The 17,434-nt window shown below is 38.2% G+C and overlaps 1 protein-coding gene across 3 annotated transcripts in view; it reads left to right on the top strand.

Moving 5' to 3' along the window:
- ITFG1 (integrin alpha FG-GAP repeat containing 1) overlaps nucleotides 1-17,434 on the top strand; it is a 219,656-nt gene that overhangs the window by 12,583 nt on the left and 189,639 nt on the right. For 2 of the 3 annotated variants that reach the window (XM_054048876.1, XM_054048878.1), the window contains exons 6-8: nucleotides 6,792-6,886; nucleotides 15,332-15,380; nucleotides 15,474-15,544. In XM_054048876.1, the coding sequence (XP_053904851.1) occupies nucleotides 6,792-6,886; nucleotides 15,332-15,380; nucleotides 15,474-15,544 (215 nt within the window). The remainder of the gene's footprint in view (nucleotides 1-6,791; nucleotides 6,887-15,331; nucleotides 15,381-15,473; nucleotides 15,545-17,434) is intronic. The other variant, XM_054048877.1, reaches the window with a different exon arrangement.

Below are 17,434 nucleotides of genomic sequence, written 5' to 3'. Positions count from 1 at the left end.
TAAATATGAAATATTTAGTTTGTACCCAACAATTTAAATTAAACTTTTAATTTTCTAAGGAGAATTTGGCTGACTGTGCAGTTGATACTGCCTGATTATGTATAAAGTTTATTTAGTTTGGGTGTACTTACTTTAACTCAGTAAAACTGAAAATTTAACACATTGCCTGCACAAAGGTTGAGGGGAATACCTGTTGAACAACCAGTCTTAACCTATTTGGAAAATCAAGCTGTATTCTCTGCCTATTGTATTGCTACCCTGTACAGATAACATAGATCACCTAACTCATTACCAGTGGAAGAAATAACTGCTAAACCAGAGTCTAGGATCAGAATATAGATAGCAACTTGGTTCGTGAAAGTAGAAATGAACACATCTCACTCTTTCACAGCTACATTAGTTCTGAAAACAATTAAAAAACTTTTTAAAAAGAAAAATGACACACCCAAGCAAAAAAATTCAAACTTGGTTGCCTCCACTAATAGTAATGGGAGTAGTTAGCTTTAGGCACCTATGTACTAATATGTGCATCTTTAGGTCCGATCCTCTGATGTACTGAGTTCTTTCAATTCCTGTCAATTTCATTAGGCGTTTAGGACACACAGGTTCTTAGATCAATTGTGCATTACTATTACATCATTTCACTGGTACAGCCCCCCCTCTGTAAACACCTCTGTTTTTTAGTAATGTCTGCTTAAATTAAATCGCAAGTAATGAATAGCAGTTTTGAGTCTCAGAACGTGCTGTTTTTGCAACTTTTAGATACTACTACAAAGTTCCAGTTAATATCTGATTATCTATTTAGTAGTTCGTATTAATATGAAAATGTACAATGACATTTGCTGCATAATAAATACAGATGTAGTTAGTCTCTGACAGCTGTTGGGGTTTTTGTGTGTGTGTATAAGCAACACTGATGCTCATCACTTTAAAAGAAATGGTTTGTTGTGAAGTGTTTTGAATTTCCCTGGGGCATTTTTTAGCTGTTGTGTCAAGAGAAGCCCATTAGAACTAGAAAAGTCAATCAGATTATACCTGTTTCCATAGAAACAGTACATCAGCTTTTCTAACTTTCATCTTCCTGGACCTTAAGCAGTGTATAATTAAATAATTTTTTTATTCTTGATATTAGTCTGATACGTTGTTATCAAAGATAGACAGGTAGAGGTTTTAGCAAATCTGTAACCCATTTACTTAAAATGTAATCGTTGCTAGTAGCATCATTTTAATATCATTCTCAATGAGAGCATTTCCCTTTACTAGAGGTTATTTGAAGATTTATAGATCTTTTTCGATAAACAAAGAATTACAATATAGGACTGGAAACAATATTTTGATTATTTTTAAATCATTCACATGTATAATTGGAAGTTCTCATGCCCTTCTAAGAGAGATGTTTTTGACCATTAATCTCTGCTTGAATTTTATCAAGATGACTTTTATTTAAATCTGATTTATGGAACAAAGCTTGCATATTCCCCCCAAGGGTGTTCATGACGGTAAGTGTAACCTTGCACTGATTATATTGGAAGATTTTATCAGCTTTCTAGGAGAACAACACAGTTAATATTCTGTGAAGAAATATTGGTACAAAGAAATATATTAATAGTTCAAAAGAAGGTTGAATGTTATAGGTCAGAATATAATCTGTTTGATAATGTTTGGAAAATGTAGCTTTATTTTATTTCCTTACAAAACCAGTGTTCATTTTTTAATGGAAAATGTTTGGGCTTGTAATGGAGATGTCAACAGTTCTCCATTTCTTAATTATTTTATAGTTCTCTAGAAGTAAATGTTTTGGAATATAATTTAAATAGATCTGTTTTTAATTGGAGAGGATGATTTTTTTGTTTTGTTTTGTTTCAAAGTTTCATAGTTAAATCTTAAATCTGTGGAAGATACACTTTGGATACTGATATTTGCTGATCTTAATCCTTACAATTACAGACCTTGAGAACTACTGTATATTGGGTGTTGGGGAAAACTTAATTAGAGCTATGTTTGAAATAACTGAATCACTAACACCCATCATGTAGTGTCTGATTAACATTGAGTTGGATTTTTACCAAATGTAATAGTTAAGACTTCTGTATATGAAAAATAACTTCTTATTCAAACACCGGCCTTTGAAAGGCTTGCCATGCTGGAACTGGAGAGCTTGGAAATATTTGTGGATATGTGTTTGATTGAAAAACATGAACCAGGATGGTGATGTGGACATTTTAATAAGTGCTTGGAAATAAGCCCACCTAATTAAACAAATTGCAGCATGAAAGAACAGAAATTTAGCGAAGAGCAGCTATTCACAGTGAATTAAGGCAGCTGTTTTCTATGATCACCTACAGTACAATCTTCAGACATTTCCATATTAAATACAATTCATATAACCACAGGCGTGTTTTTCTTTTCTAGTTCTGTTAAATTATTTCTTTGTACTTTCCACTTGAAAGAAGTATGATCCATGGGTAGAAAAGTTTAGTTTTCAGAAGTTTGACATGAACAATATGTTTTAGTCAAAAACTTCTGTATACAAGGCTTGGTTTTTCTCCCTTTTTATTACACTAATCTGATCTCAAAGGAGAGCAGGTTAACTTTGCTCTGAATTGTAACTGTTACCATGAGAGTAGCTTTACAAATATGAAGTCTTTCTAGATTGAAGAAGATAGGTGGATCTGGGAAATGATTTGGAAACCCACTTAAGTGCAACAGTGGTTCTGTTTGTCTCATTCAAAGATAGACTCTTTTAGATAACAAAAAATGAGTCATGCCTGTGAAAGTAGCAATAAAGAAAGCATTGGAGGAAGAGCTTTAAAAGCTAAAACTGCCAGTGTTCAGTATTCACTTTAAATATGGTCATTGCATTATCTGAGTTAGGTGTACACTGCTTCTTGCAACTCAGTTCTCATTGCTAGATTGTGTCCAGACTTATTTAGAAGTGTAATATTTATTCACTGAAGGGGAAAAAAGGACAAGACATACAAGGAATGTGACCTAACTAAGCTGCAACTTCACTAATTTAACATATCTGGGAAATTATCAAGCAATGACTCTGATGCATACCTTCCTCTTGTAATCTGCACCATCTGAGGGCGTGTCTACGCAATTTACAGCGCTGCAACTTTCTTGCTAAGGGGTGTGAAAAAACACCCCCTTGAGCGCAGCAAGTTTCAGTGTGTAAAGCGCCAGTGTAAACTGCACCAGCATTGGGAGCCATACTTCTCATGGAGGTGGGTTTTTTTAGAGTGCTGGGAGAGCTCTCTCTGCTGTGACTACGTAAGCCACGTTAAAGCGCTGCCGCGGCTGCACTTTAGCATTGCCAGTGTAGACTAGCCCTTAGTCAGGGCTACTACCATTCCTGCAGTCTCTAGACCTTTAACCTAGTTCCAGCAACACTGTTGTGACTCCACCACCGTCCCCCTCAGACAAGGGTTGAGGATATGCTGTGGGTGGGAATGGCTGGCTCCTTGCTGTACCAACCATTAGGAGCCCCTATCTGTTCTTCTACCACCATCTTTAGAAAATGTCCTCCCCTAATCCTTATTTCAATTCCAGTCCATCCGTGAAGTGAATCGCATAAGCACTGGACATCTGTTGAGCTGCAAAAACATGACCACCTTACTACCTAAGCTACCCACTGGGTCTCTGGCCTGCTGACAGGAAGGTGAAAAAAATCCACATCTCCCTGGTCAATCTGGTAGTTGGGAGAAAAAGTTCTTCTCAGCCCCAAAAAATGTGGCCAGCAGGATCCAGAAACATGCTCCTACTCTAATTTGAAGGGAAGGACTGGGAAGGCTGTTACTGCCAGACACAGGATTACACTCTGGGCAGGGGTTTATAAGGAAAGGGTTTATAAGCCCTCCCTTTGAATGTGCATGAACAGATGAACCTTACCAAAGAAAGCCATTACTGCCCACTTCTGACTGAACCTAAGGAATACGAACAGACCCCTTCTGACTAATAGTAACTGCATTACAGTCTGTTTGTAACTTGTAAAATTTCAAAGTTGTTTTGGTTCTTCCCTTTTGAACTATTGTATCAAATGAAGGAGATATTTTTCCATTGTCTGAGAAATATTCTGATACTGTACCTTGTTCTGACTTGATATGATGCTATTGTGATTTATGGTTCATACTTAGGGTAATTTATAAACACCTAACTGCACAGCTTGAATTTCAGACTGGACTGTTGTGATGGATTATTTTATGCTTTCCCAGATCTATATTCCCATTAATTTTAGTTTATGCACTTTGTTGCAGCCTGAGTATTTCTTTACTTATTTTCATAGCACATTACTTAGGTAACTAGAGTAGCTCCTACCCATTCATTTTTCTATAACTTAAAATACTTTGTTTCAGAATTCTGGAACAACTTAACAAATGGACCTTTCTTCCAAGCAGATATGTTGGGCCAAAGTCATCCCTGTGTATTTTTTGTTTTTTGTTATTTTTATTTTTTTTTAATGTAGGATCTCAATAAATCATCCTCTTTAAAATGATTGCAAGGGTAAACGTAGGCATATGAGAGAGAAAGGGATGGAAATGGAACAAAGGAGGGGAATAATATTACCTTAGTCTTTTTGAATAATAGTTCCAATAATTAAACTTAAAACATGTGATTAAAATTAGTTGAAAACTAGTCAAGTAAAGTAACGCTTGTTCCTGAAACCTCTTAATCCACTGTAACACAACTATAGAAAAATCTGTTAAAAGAATGTTAAAGTTGCTAAGTCGGGCACTCAAAATTAGGAAGTAACAGAATTAAGCTTGTTCACATATCTGTTATTAACATTAACCCCTACTACTGCTGCCAAATAATGGAGTTATGTAACTTCACCAGTGGGTTAACTGTGCGGAAGTGGCTCCATTTTACGGACTGCATAACCAAGCATATTGATGTGACAGATTCTGTCTAGTGTGGCTAAGTGAATGAGACTTGAGTTCCACATTGGAGAACCAGGTTATCTTCACAGCTTCTGCAAGAAGTGACCTTGTGCAACTTATATTTTGCCTGTAAAATGGGATAGAGTTGGGAGAGACCTAATACTTGCTTTCCTCAGAGGGCAGTGATATGGGGACTAGCTCAATAAGGAGCGTGTCTTGTGTAATGTACAGAATTATTATAACCAGTTGGTAGAAGAGAAGACATTCAACTCATGGTGCACCTTTCACTGAGGATCAGGGAAGGAGGATCAGTTTTATTTGTGTACCATTGTGTGGCCACTACAGAGCAAGGGCGGATGCACAGTGAAGTTGGAGCGTTCAATAAATGAAGTGTGCAAGCTACTAACAAATGCTGCTGTGCAAGTAGTGGTTTTCTGCAATTTATACTACTTATTTTCCACTAGCCTTGTTCTCAAACAGTTCTCTAAAATTTTGCTAAAATTTTAAAATTAAAAACCTGAGGCAAAGATGGAACATGGAAAACTTCAGCCCAAACAGTTAAAGAATGTCAATTATAAGCAATTCTAAAACGGTCATAATGAAAAATGTTATACAACTTTGATATAATTCACTATTCTGTCTATGACTATCAATTAAACTACCAATTAAACACAGCTTCTTAATTGCAATACACTTTGGCTTTTTTGTCTAACTGTGATAGACCAGGTGAGAGGCTTTCTAATTTATAATGAAAAAATAGATATTTTCTCAACGGCACATTGAATAGATTTCAAATAAGAGCACCATATTCTAGTAATATTTGGAGGCATAATTATATTTTTACAGCCCCATTTCACATGAGACTCTTAAGACAGTTGATAAAGTTTAGTTAGTTAAACCTTTCAACATTGCTGGCAGGTAGCTAGTTAAGTATTATCCCCATTTTACAAATGAAACTGCAGAACATAGAGGTTGTGACTTGACCAAGATCACTAAGGAAATCTGACCCATCTTGGACCAAAACACAGATCTCCTTATTTGCTGTGCTTTCATAATTCATAGTTGTAAAATACTATTTATGACTCTCTCTCTCTCTCCTTTATGAAATGTTGCATTTGTGTGATTGTATGATGGTCATAATTCAATTTGAGAATTTTTAAAATAAATGAACATTGTAATTTGCAAATCTGTTTATTTTGAAATCAGTGACTCTTCAGTTATACTGAAAGCTTCCTGGTAGTGGTGCAGTGAACTCCATTCCATTTCTTGTTATGGATTCTCATGCAGGGTACTCTTACCAGCCTCAGAATATTTTTAATATTTCAGTACACAGATACTGTAGTACCTGTCTGGTGTATTGCTTAATTAGACTATATTACTTATACTGTGGAAACTCAGTTCTTTAGCAAAACAAATTTGCTTAAACATAAAAGGCACAAACTGTTTATTTCTGGTTTTGTTGATCTTTAGAAATGCCACCAAGGTAAAGACTTCACAAAATAATTTGATTAAAACAGGCTATGAAAGCAAAACAAGGTTTGTTGGGTTTTTTGTGTTTTTTTTTTTTGTGTGTGTTTTTAAATATGGTAAGACTTCTGAAACTATGCTCCATTTCCTTTGGGTGTTTGTAATTCTTTGTTTAGTCTGAATCAAGTTAGTTTAAATAGCCAGGTATTACAAGACACAAGGTTAAAAGTACCCAAAGTAAGCCATTGCATTGACAGCATTTTATGTAAATATTGTCAAGAATTTCTCAGTATATTATGAAACCTATAATAAAACTGAATAATAGTGAAATTTTGCTACAAAAAGCTAGAACTGTGTGTTTCACAATCTTTTAAAGAGGGGTATCAAGATTGACAAGTCCTAAATTGTAAGCACGTAAGAATAGCTTTGTTTTCTTTCTCTCAGGAATTTATCATGGCATCCTGCATTGGACACTAAGAGTAAAATGTACATACCGCACTCTCATGCATTTATAGATTTGAATAGAGACTTCACTGCAGGTGAGTCACAAATATTGTAATGTTTTATTTAATTGCTATAAAGATACTAATGTTGCTTTTAAAAAAAACAGGTCCATTGCATTCAGTAATAATAAACAGTAGATTTCTGAGCTGTCAGACAGGAAAGAACAATTACATGATAAAAGGAATGTAATAGACTACAGTATATTAAATTTAATGGATGCCTTATTAATATTAGTTGATCTTTTTAAGGTAATTCATTACTTGTAATTTACTTTTAATTTTATTTATAACTATATTATTGATAGCAAGTTTAAATACACTGCTGGGTTTATTTGTTTTTTTTTTAAAGACATTCCAGGAAGTGTTGTTCATTCAAAGAAGTGTTTTTACAAAACTTTATAGGTTTTTGAATGTAAGGCACTGACTTCTGTAAATTAAATGGCACTGTTTCTTTCAAAATGACTGCCAAATTGAATAAGGGTAGTAAAAGCTTCTAGAAAAGATGTCTCTCAACCAGCACACCTTTCATCCTTTCTTTCGTCCATCTTTCTGTTTTAACAAAATGTTGCAACTACAGCTAACTCTAGATAATTTAGTAGCCACTGTTAAAACCACATTTCTTATTCTCCAGTGGTACTGTCAGTGTTGCTTATAACAGTGAATACTTGGTTAAAGGTGCCCACTGTAATGGGAAGTTGAAGAGAAACAGTGTCTCTAGCTCGATTTCTGCAGATAGCTGAAATGTTAGTTCTCCTTGCCACCACCTTCATTGTCACTATCTTTGACAAAAATAATAATTTTTTTTGCATTTAAAAAAAGGGAAACTTTAATGTAATCACATCTCTCATGACACTGGAACCCTTTAACCCACATTAATTTTTAATATAGACATAATAAGATCTGTGATTTGTGAATGTGACGGTACACCACAAGTGTGTTGTAAAGTACCAGATGTAAAATCTTGTGTAGTTAACTGCCTCTGTTGTGTGCTTTCCCTTATCTTGATACTTGAAACATTGATGCTTTAATTAAAAATGCTTATTTTCATTGCTTAGAGTTCTGGATTTATATGTGACTTGGTGCACAAGGGGTCCATTAACATCTCTATATCCATTCCATTTTATATTCTCTATATTGGAGTGTGTTTTACCACTGATGCATGGGAGATGACATGTGAAACTCTCATTTACATTATCTTCTGCATAATTCCTCCATTTCTGAATAGAGAATCTTATAATCAACTTAAGTTTTAGTGTTTTACAAATGCACATATTATACATAACTTCTCTTAGCTTTACAAATTGTATACAGTGTGTTGTATGAGTTTAAACATATAATTTAGCTTTAGGGACCATAATGGGTACATTGTCTAGTACACTTATACATGTTCAAACGCATTCTCACATTCACAGTTAGTTTTGCCTTGGTTCCCTGCATATCAAATGAGTACTGTAATTGCTGGGTCCTCTTTGTAGATGCCTGTATTCTGTTCATAAAGTAACTTTCATAAATGCATGAAATACACTTTTGGAAAAAAGAAGTTAAGAAATGAAAGTGTGGTGGTCTATTTCAATTAGTAATCTGAGTGTGAAGGGAAAGGGAAAAGAGTCCACAGGTTGATTTAAACAATTCCATTCTGAGTCTCAGGCACTAAGTTTTCTGCTCTAGCTCACAGTCAAACCTTTGTTTGCAGTTTTGAGACACTGTTGGACCAGGTCTTTGTGTGAGACTGAAACTGGAAGAATTAAATAAATTAAGTTAGTATGGTGAGTGTGCATTATATTGCAGCAATGACCATTTTTGTTAAATGTATTCTATAAATCTTATGCAGTGAATGTTTTATTAGTGGCAAGGCTTATAAACGGTTAACTTGTAAGGTGATTATTTTTTAGGAAGGTATATTAAAATCTACATATATGGTTTTAGTATAGTATATGGTTTTATTTTTTGGCTTCTCCCTCTTTGTGCAGATCAGTACAGAGGCTAACCTAGAATAGTCAAATGGCAGGATTAGTTCTTTGCAACACTCAAAATCATATACAGAGGGGAGGTAGCTAATGTGCTTGGTGGTGGTATATAGACGATGTAAATTCTTCTACTAGCTATAGTAGTTTAGGCGGTGCTAGAAACACCATCTATTATTAAGGTTGCCTGATGCTTCCATTCTATACTTCCTGTTTTCAGTTATTCATAACTTTGCCAAACTTCAACTGTTTGGGTTAAAATTTCCAATGCCAGGTATCTTCCACAGGCAGAGTTTTTTTTGGAAAACTTCAGCCAAAATAGTTTAGCTGTTTCTGAGAATGAGGCAATGTTTTACCCATGCTTTTTTTTTTTTTTTTGTAAGTGTCTACCTTTTCTCTGAAAAGCTTTAGTACCTTTGTGCTTTGGAGTGGGGACTTGAATTTTCAAGAAGGGACTGGACTTTGTATCAAAGATGTGCCTTTTGCTATCCCTGTGAAAATTCACCAATATCAGACCAAGTTATACACCTTTGAAAAATAGCCATTCACACATGTTCAGTAAGGAGTGAGATACTAGCAGCTAAGTTCCCTGAAGATTCTAGCCACGTCTGGTATGCTCAGGACAAAGGGGGAGAGAACCGGTAGATGGGGGCAGGGGTGCGGAGAGACTGTCATCAGATGAAGAGCTGCAGGAGATTGGGACTGATAGATGAAGGAAACTGAGAACCAGGCTTTGTCCCTACCACTTTTGTCAGTCAGGTATGTGAAAAAACACACCCCTGGCCGACGAAAGTTTCACTGACAAAAGTACCAGTGTGGACAGTGCTATGTCAGCGGGAGACTGTCTCCTGCCGACATAGCTACTGCCGCTCGTTAGGGGAGGTTTAATTATGCTGGCAGGAGAGATCTCTCCTGCCGGCATGGATCAGCTACACAGGAGACCTTACAGCAGCACCACTGCAGTAGTACAGTGGTGCTGCTGTAAGGTCTATAGTGTAGACAAAGCTCTAATGTGGTAGTGGTGAGGGGGATATGGAAACAGACCTGCTTAAGAGTTGAGTTTGGGAGAAAACATGGACTGACTGGGCAAAGAGACGGGGGTGGGGGGTTAGGGAACTGGGAATTGGTGGGCAAGGAGACTCAGATTTGGGAGTGGTTGAGACTGTGACGGGAGGTCTGAAGCAGTGAGATTAAGAATTGCTGAGCAAGGAGACTGAGACTGGGATGAGAATGCTGAGGAGTGGAAAGTGGGATTAGGGTGAGGAGGCAGGGGAGAGGAGACATGGACAGGGACGGGTTGAAGGGATCAGAGCAGAAGGGGTCTCATTTGGAGGCAATAGGGAGGAGATCTGTGCCCACTAGAGCACATTTTCCTCCAGAGCCTGGAATAGAACTCAAGATTCATGACTCTTGCCCATTCCTTTGGTGTCAGCAAATATCTGTGTAACCACTGTCAAAGTGTCCCATCCCCTTCTAGTATTGGTCCACACACAGGATGAAAACCTACTACAACTATTCTGTTTGCTCAAGTGACAAAGGTCTGTGTAGTGGATCTAAAGGTTCCAATCCTGCTGATGACCTGTGTGGATGTCAATACAGTATGATGCAAACTAGAAAAAAAAATCCTTTTAAAAAAAAAAAAAAAAAAATCTAGGATGCCACACAGAAATGGATGCATGTGGGATCATATAATTAAAGACTGTATCACAATGTATACACACAATGGGGCCAAATAAACGATTGCACAGACAATCTTAATCCTGGCATTTCCTAACTTTTGTGTACTTTGCAACCTTATTAATGTTCTTCTAACATAGTTTTTGCATGTAATTGCCTTGTTTTTTAAAACATGAAACAGAAAAAATCCTCTAAGCGATTATTCATGTGTAATAATAGACATGATATACATGTGTGGTAACACAAGTTTGGCTTCTACAGTATTGCCAAGCTCAAGAGATGAAAATCACAAATCAGAGACCCTCTTGATATCAAAATCAAGTCAGACCCCACAAAAATCATGATTTTTTTTAAAGATTGTGACTTTTTTGGTTTGACTTTTGATTTTCCTTAATTCCACCACCCATCATGTGTGCAGATTTGCAGGGCTCTACCAAATGTAAAGTTCAGTCTTGGGTTGCAGTTAGGGTGATCAGATGTCCCGATTTTATAGGAACAGTGCCGAAATTTGGGGCTTTTTCTTATATAGGCTCCTATTATTCCCCACCCCTGTCCCAATTTTTCACATTCGTTGTCTGGTCACCCTAGTTGCAGTACATGTGGGAGAGTTAAGTGTTTTAACCAACAGGATTTAAAAGTTTGTTGTAGATGGCCCCATTTCTTATGTGTTTGTCTAGTACCTTCCACAAGTCTTTGAGTGCTGCTTTGATATGAATGATTAAATGACATAATAATAAAACAAAAGGTATATTATCTGCTCTTAATTTTGTAAAAACCCTGAAATGCCTCATCTTTTACTTCCCCACATGCTTTAGAAGTCCTTTCTGATGCTTTTTTTTTTAAAGGTGGTACTTCCTAGAACATTCAATACTTCCATTCACAGCAGATGAAGCCAAAACAGTGAATTCAGCTAAACTATTTTGACAGCTCTATTATTGTAAACCGCTTAACAGATTAAAAGTATGTTGGATTTAAAAAAAAAAAAGAGCCTCTCTATGCTAAAAACCTTTGTGCCAAGTTTTTGCCTACTCAATTTTCAAACTATCAATATATCAAACCCTCAAACTAGGAATTTATAATGGAATACTTCTACATTGGTTATAGTGAAGCTGTTAAGTCATTATAATTTGTTATATAAGTACATGGACCTAAAGATGTGTTTTATCCCTAACAGCACTTCATAAAAGGCTAACTGTATAAGGATTTTATAAATCCAGAAAATATGAACACAACCCAGAACAAAGATAACACTAATCTTTCTTAGGGAGATAGTATCTAAAACAACCCTACTTATAATGTTGGTACATTTTAATAATTTCATCTAATGTAATCATCTCAGTATTTCAGCATTTGAACTCTTTATTATCTAACTGAACAACCTTGAACTCAGTAGAAATATATTTTATGTTTTAAAATTTCCATTTATGTATAGAAATTCTCTAGGTGCTAAGTATGTATTGGGAATGAGTTTGAAGAAAACACAAATTTTCAAAGAAATTACAACAATATAGTTGTAAATAAATGCCACTGCCCACATTTCTGCAATGCTTCATATCCTTAAGGATGACTCAGGAACGTTCCTAGGTGAAATTTTAAGTAATGTATTTGAAACAATGCAAATACTAGTCTTAACTTCTTGTGTTTGTGTAATTGCTGATGATGAAAATTCTGGAGAAACACTGGGTACAAACATATCCTGAACAAATTCTGCTGTTATCCAGGATTTTAAGTAGTTCTGTGTACATGTTTACTTTTAGTGTGAGTATCTTGCATTGTAATAGTTAGTATATGTTAATTGATAATGTTTTGCAGTGACAGTGGTTGCTGCACAAAGTCACCCTAAGGTAGAAGGTACGCCAGGGAGATTGGTCCCTTCAAATCTGGACTTGTTAGGTATTCTCAACACAAAGTGGACTGATGCTGACTCTCTTTGCTTAACACCGGGGTCGGCAACCTATGGCACACGTGCCAAAGTTGGCACGCAAGCCAATTTTTCCTGGCATGCAGCGTGGGCTGAGCCGCTCAGCCCCGCCGCCACTCTGGAGTTCCCGCTGCCGGCTCCTGCGGGACCCGCCGCGGGTCCAACTCAGCACCTGCTGCTGGCCTGGGGGGAGGGAACCCCAGGCTGGCAGCGGGCTGAGACTCTGGCTGGCAGGAGCCGCCGGTGAAAACCCCAGAGCCGCGGTGGGCTGAGCTGCTTAGCCTGCCCCACTCTGGAGTTCCTGCTGCCAGCTCCTGCCAGCTGGGGTCACGCTGCGGGTCCAACTCAGCACCCGCTGCTGGCCTGGGGATGAAGGAACCCCAGGCTGGCAGCAGGCTGAGACCTCAGCTGGCAGGAGCTGGAGGCAGAAACCCCAGAGTGGCGGCAGGCCGAGCCAGTCACTGCTCTGGGGTTCTGGCTGCTGGCCAATCTTGGTTTCCAGCCCTTGCTCATCCTGCTTTCGGGCCTGGAGTCCCAGCAGGCCACCCTTTACATATAACAGTAGTTTGGTTATATATTATAGACTTAGAGAGAGACCTTCTAAAAAGCGTTAAAATGTATTACCGGCACACGAAGCCTTAAATTAAAGTGTATAAATGAAGATTTGGCACACCACTGCTGAAAGGTTGCCGACCCCTGGCTTAACACTTTTGAGGGGGGTTTCTGCCTAGGTATTGTGCTCCAAACACTGCAGACTCAGGAGACTCTTGAAGGGATTTTCTTTGTTGTGCAAATCAAGTTGGCAAATAAACAGGCATGAGATTCTGTTTCTGACTTTTTAAAAATGTTTTGCGAGTCTGAAAGTGTGTCATCGTGATGACAATGTATTAAATTAAGTGGCTTTATGCCAGATCTTGTTGATAGTTGCTCTGTGAAGAAAGACCATGTTTCCGTTGATTGTTCATCAAGTTAATCTTCAGACAATGAGGAGCTCATGCTCAGCCCTGGTATAAGACAGGAAGAAACATAGTTGGGAATAACTTCTTCCCCAGTATTCAGCTTGCTAAAGATCATCTCAATGAAAATGTGATCTGTTTCTGGACATAATTTTCATTGTCATCTGTTTAAGGCCCAGTTAACAGAGCTCAACTTTTATCACAAATAGAGAGGATAACAGTGCATTGTGGAAGATAGGCAGACAAGATTTGAAAAAATCCAGTCTAGAGCTTATTTTCTATTTCATTTTGCTACTCACCATATTGCTCAGCTGTCTGAATGCAAATTATGTGTTGAAGATTATCTTCCCATATCCAAGTTCTCCCACGCCCAGTACCAATGGTCCACCATGGCAAGCTGATCCATGAATGCCAGCAGCAATCTTGAATTATTTGTTTCCATGGCAGACAGCAGGGCAGGCATCACTGTTTCGCAGCTCATGAAATACTTCAGGACCAGCCGTGTTGTGTTCATAATGGTCATCACCAGAATGGTCAGCAGCTCAGGAACCAGGCTGTTAGGCAGCGATGGCAAGCATAGAGTTTACAAGGGCTGTTGGAAGAATGGCACAAAACAAAATAGGTAGCCCAGGGAATGATGGGACGAAAAGAACTGCATCACAGGATGGCAAGCACATACCCATGATCCACAATGATCCATTCCCGGAGCTCCCAGCGGCTGAGTGTGACAGAGGGTGGAGTGTTGCACAGTGGGATAACTACCCACAATGCAGTGCTCTCTCTGCTGATGCAAGAGCAACAACTGTGGACGCACTCAGCTGACACAAGGAGCATTTGTGTGGATGTTCTCCACTGATGTTGTTAAAGCGACTTACAATAGTCAACAACATTTAACTCAACTCAACTCTGTCGTGTACATATGGACTTACTAAACTTTCCAACTCAGACCTTGAGTTTGGGAATGAACTTGAGAAATTTCACTCCTATTACAGTAGAACCTCAGAGTTACAGATACCTCAGGAATGGAGGTTGTCCATAACTCTGAAATGTTCGTAATCTGAACAAAGCACAGTTCGGGCTCCGGACCTAGAAGCTGACACTACAGGCCAGGTTTCAGCAGCAGCTGAACTCCCTACTCCTCGCTGGTATGGGTTTGTGAGCTTGTCCCCCTCCCGGCTGTGTGTGTATGTTTGAGAGAGAGAAAACAGCACTACACCACTCCTGGCTGGCGAGGGACGTAAAAAACAGCATGTCCCCCTCCCAGCCAGGGGTGGGTGTGGGTGTAAAAACAGCATGGCCCCCTCCTGGCGGGTGGGAGGGGTGAAAGTGGCACAGACCCCATTGCTGCTCCTGCTCTGCTGGCTCCAGCTGCTTTGAGCTGGCAGTGGCTGTAAGTGGCTGCCGCGCACCAGGGGTTTGGGTGGGTTGGGGACAGGCAACCCAGATGTGCCGACCTTTAAGATGCAGTACAGGTACAGTACAGTATTTGCCTTCCCCCCCTGCCCCGCTGCTGCCCAATTGGTTACTTCCGGTTTCACATGGTGTCCAGTTGACCCGTCAGTCCGTAACTCTGGTGTTCGTATATTTGAGGTTCCACTGTAGTACTTAATTTGGGAAGTTATAAGCACCTGCAAAAGTCTCCTGTGAATCCTCTTGTCAACCATATCAATAACTTCTGAACCCCTACTGCAGCATTTATAGAGTGATATAAATGGTATGTTGGTTATTTGTATTAATGTATAGAGTGAATTTACTCATCCATAGTTGAGTTTTTGAGGCAGTTAACCTTAGAGGTTTGGGTTTCTTAGGACAGGAAGCAAACTGACTTTGTTCAAATTTATTTTTTGGCTGAGTGAAGTTTACTTTAACTCCTGAATTCTGAGATGCCATACTATCATCACAGGCAAGTGTCTACAATCCTCTTTCATACATATTTGGTAATTTAACACCTATTAATTTCCAGGTAATGACTGGGATTCCAGTGCACAGATACTAGTTGGAAGGTATAGCAGGTGCGTATACAAACTTCAGGTGCTAGTTAGGCTTCTTTCTTTGAAAACCTGGCCCCATGTTTGGGAAAGTAAGATTGCCTATATTTGTTTCAGCAAAAGCTATCCGTATAAGATGAGAGTAAAATGCCTGTATGAAGAAATCCTATTCAGCAGCAGCTGCATAGGTAAATACATTTTACTTTTCTTATAAAGCTACTTTACCATTAGAATTGCAAAAATTGATACAGGGATGCACTGCTGCTGACATTCAATAGGCTTTGGATGCTGTTGAGATACATTTTCATTCTGAGAGGTTTAAGAAAAGGAGACCGCAGTCTCTGTATGCCCTCCCCCCAATATTTGCATGCATAACTAATTGTAATGTCTTATTTTATTGCTTTCTTTACCATTTCAGTTACTCTCTCTAGCAATAAATTGACTAGCTGACCAATAGTTCACCTATATATTCTGTGATCTATTCAACAGAAGACTTCTGAAAATCTTGAATTTGAATGCGTTATCTTAATAATCTTGCAGTCAGAGTCTAAACATAAAACAAAAGCATTCTGGGTCAGATGAACATTTTCCCCAAAACAAGAGGATATATGCACTAGGAATATTCAAAACTTCGATAAACTGCCATAATTATGCAAAGTAAATGCTGAGTGGAGTGAGACAAATAGGATCTTAAAACAGCTGCAGAAAGAACAAATCAAGATCCCTGCATCATTAGTAGTGATTGCCTGGTTGTAGAAAGCAATATGTTAGTTCAGTGAAGAAAAGGCTTAATGACAAAGCCTTTAACTCTCTGCCATATCCTGATTACAAATAGAATTGGTCTACAAAATTTCATTTTTAACAATATTCAAATGTACCATTGTAGCTACTTCTTAATGGAGAAATAGCTTCTTTCATGAGCAACTTGGGTCATGCAAATGAACACTGAATAGTTCTGATGCCAAATGGAGCAAGGAAAATAAGTGTTCTATGTGTCTCAGGATGAAAGGTCTTTTTAGGAGAGCATCACAATATTTGTGGATAACACTGGAGCACTTGAGGCAAAGGAAATTAAGTCTAGCCAAAGTCTTCTATCAAATAGTTGCACCCTTATACACTTTCAGCCTTTTCAAGGAATGGGCTGATATAGTATAATGGGTAAGAAATTAGACAATGTTGTGTGGTTTTGTATAGCTGAACACTTGCTTTTGATCATGAATATAATCAACCTGATATCAGGGCATGAAAGTAGTGTATTGGGGGACCCTAGATAATAATTGCTTTGTTATTCATAAAGCTTGGCAAGAATGATATGCATTTCTGGAGCATCTGTTAGATGTTGTCATATAATTATCTTCAAATTCTGTTTGTGGAGGGGCCCAAATCCTTTCTTTCCCTTTATACACTTACCTGTGAAACTTGAGGCTCAAAGACTGTGTATATGCACTCCAACTATAGCTCTGTAGCCATGCAGTGTGGGTTTCTGGAGGCACAACTATTGGAAAACAAGACTTACTGTTTTGGCAGGAAATCTTTTTTTAATTATATAAATATGCCCTGATTCTGTAAGTTTGACTGAGTTTTGCTGTGTCCACACTTGGTCTCTCTTTCAACCTGATTCTGAAATTCTTTGGATCTTACATAATATATCAGAAGAATGTGGTTGATCTGGAAGTACCTAAAGATTGCTAATCACTAAAATAGTGATAAAATGATGACTCTAAGGCTACATCTACATTGCACACCACTGGCAGAGGTGCATAGGGTATGATAGCTACATGTTCAGCCCAAGGAGGTAAGGGAAAGAACTGCTGCTGAAAGGGTTCCTGAAGGAAGTAGCTGGGGAAGCTGCCAGAGGAGCTGCTTTGAGCCTAGAAGTACAGGCCCCAAGAAGGAGAGTTATGCAACCTCCTGAACCTGGGGACAGAGATTGTTGGCCAGAGAAACTTTATTTGGAGCCTCTATTCAAGAGACTTTATTTGGACTTAATAAAGTAGAGCCCCAGCAGGGGAATTTCATCTTAAATGTTTGAATGGTGTGGAGTTATCATGGGGCAATGAGAGAAGGGTAAACTAACA

This window comes from Malaclemys terrapin, chromosome 14 (assembly GCF_027887155.1).
Source record: "Malaclemys terrapin pileata isolate rMalTer1 chromosome 14, rMalTer1.hap1, whole genome shotgun sequence".
NCBI lineage: Eukaryota > Metazoa > Chordata > Testudines > Emydidae > Malaclemys > Malaclemys terrapin.
This window is presented reverse-complemented; position numbering and strand designations above follow the sequence as displayed.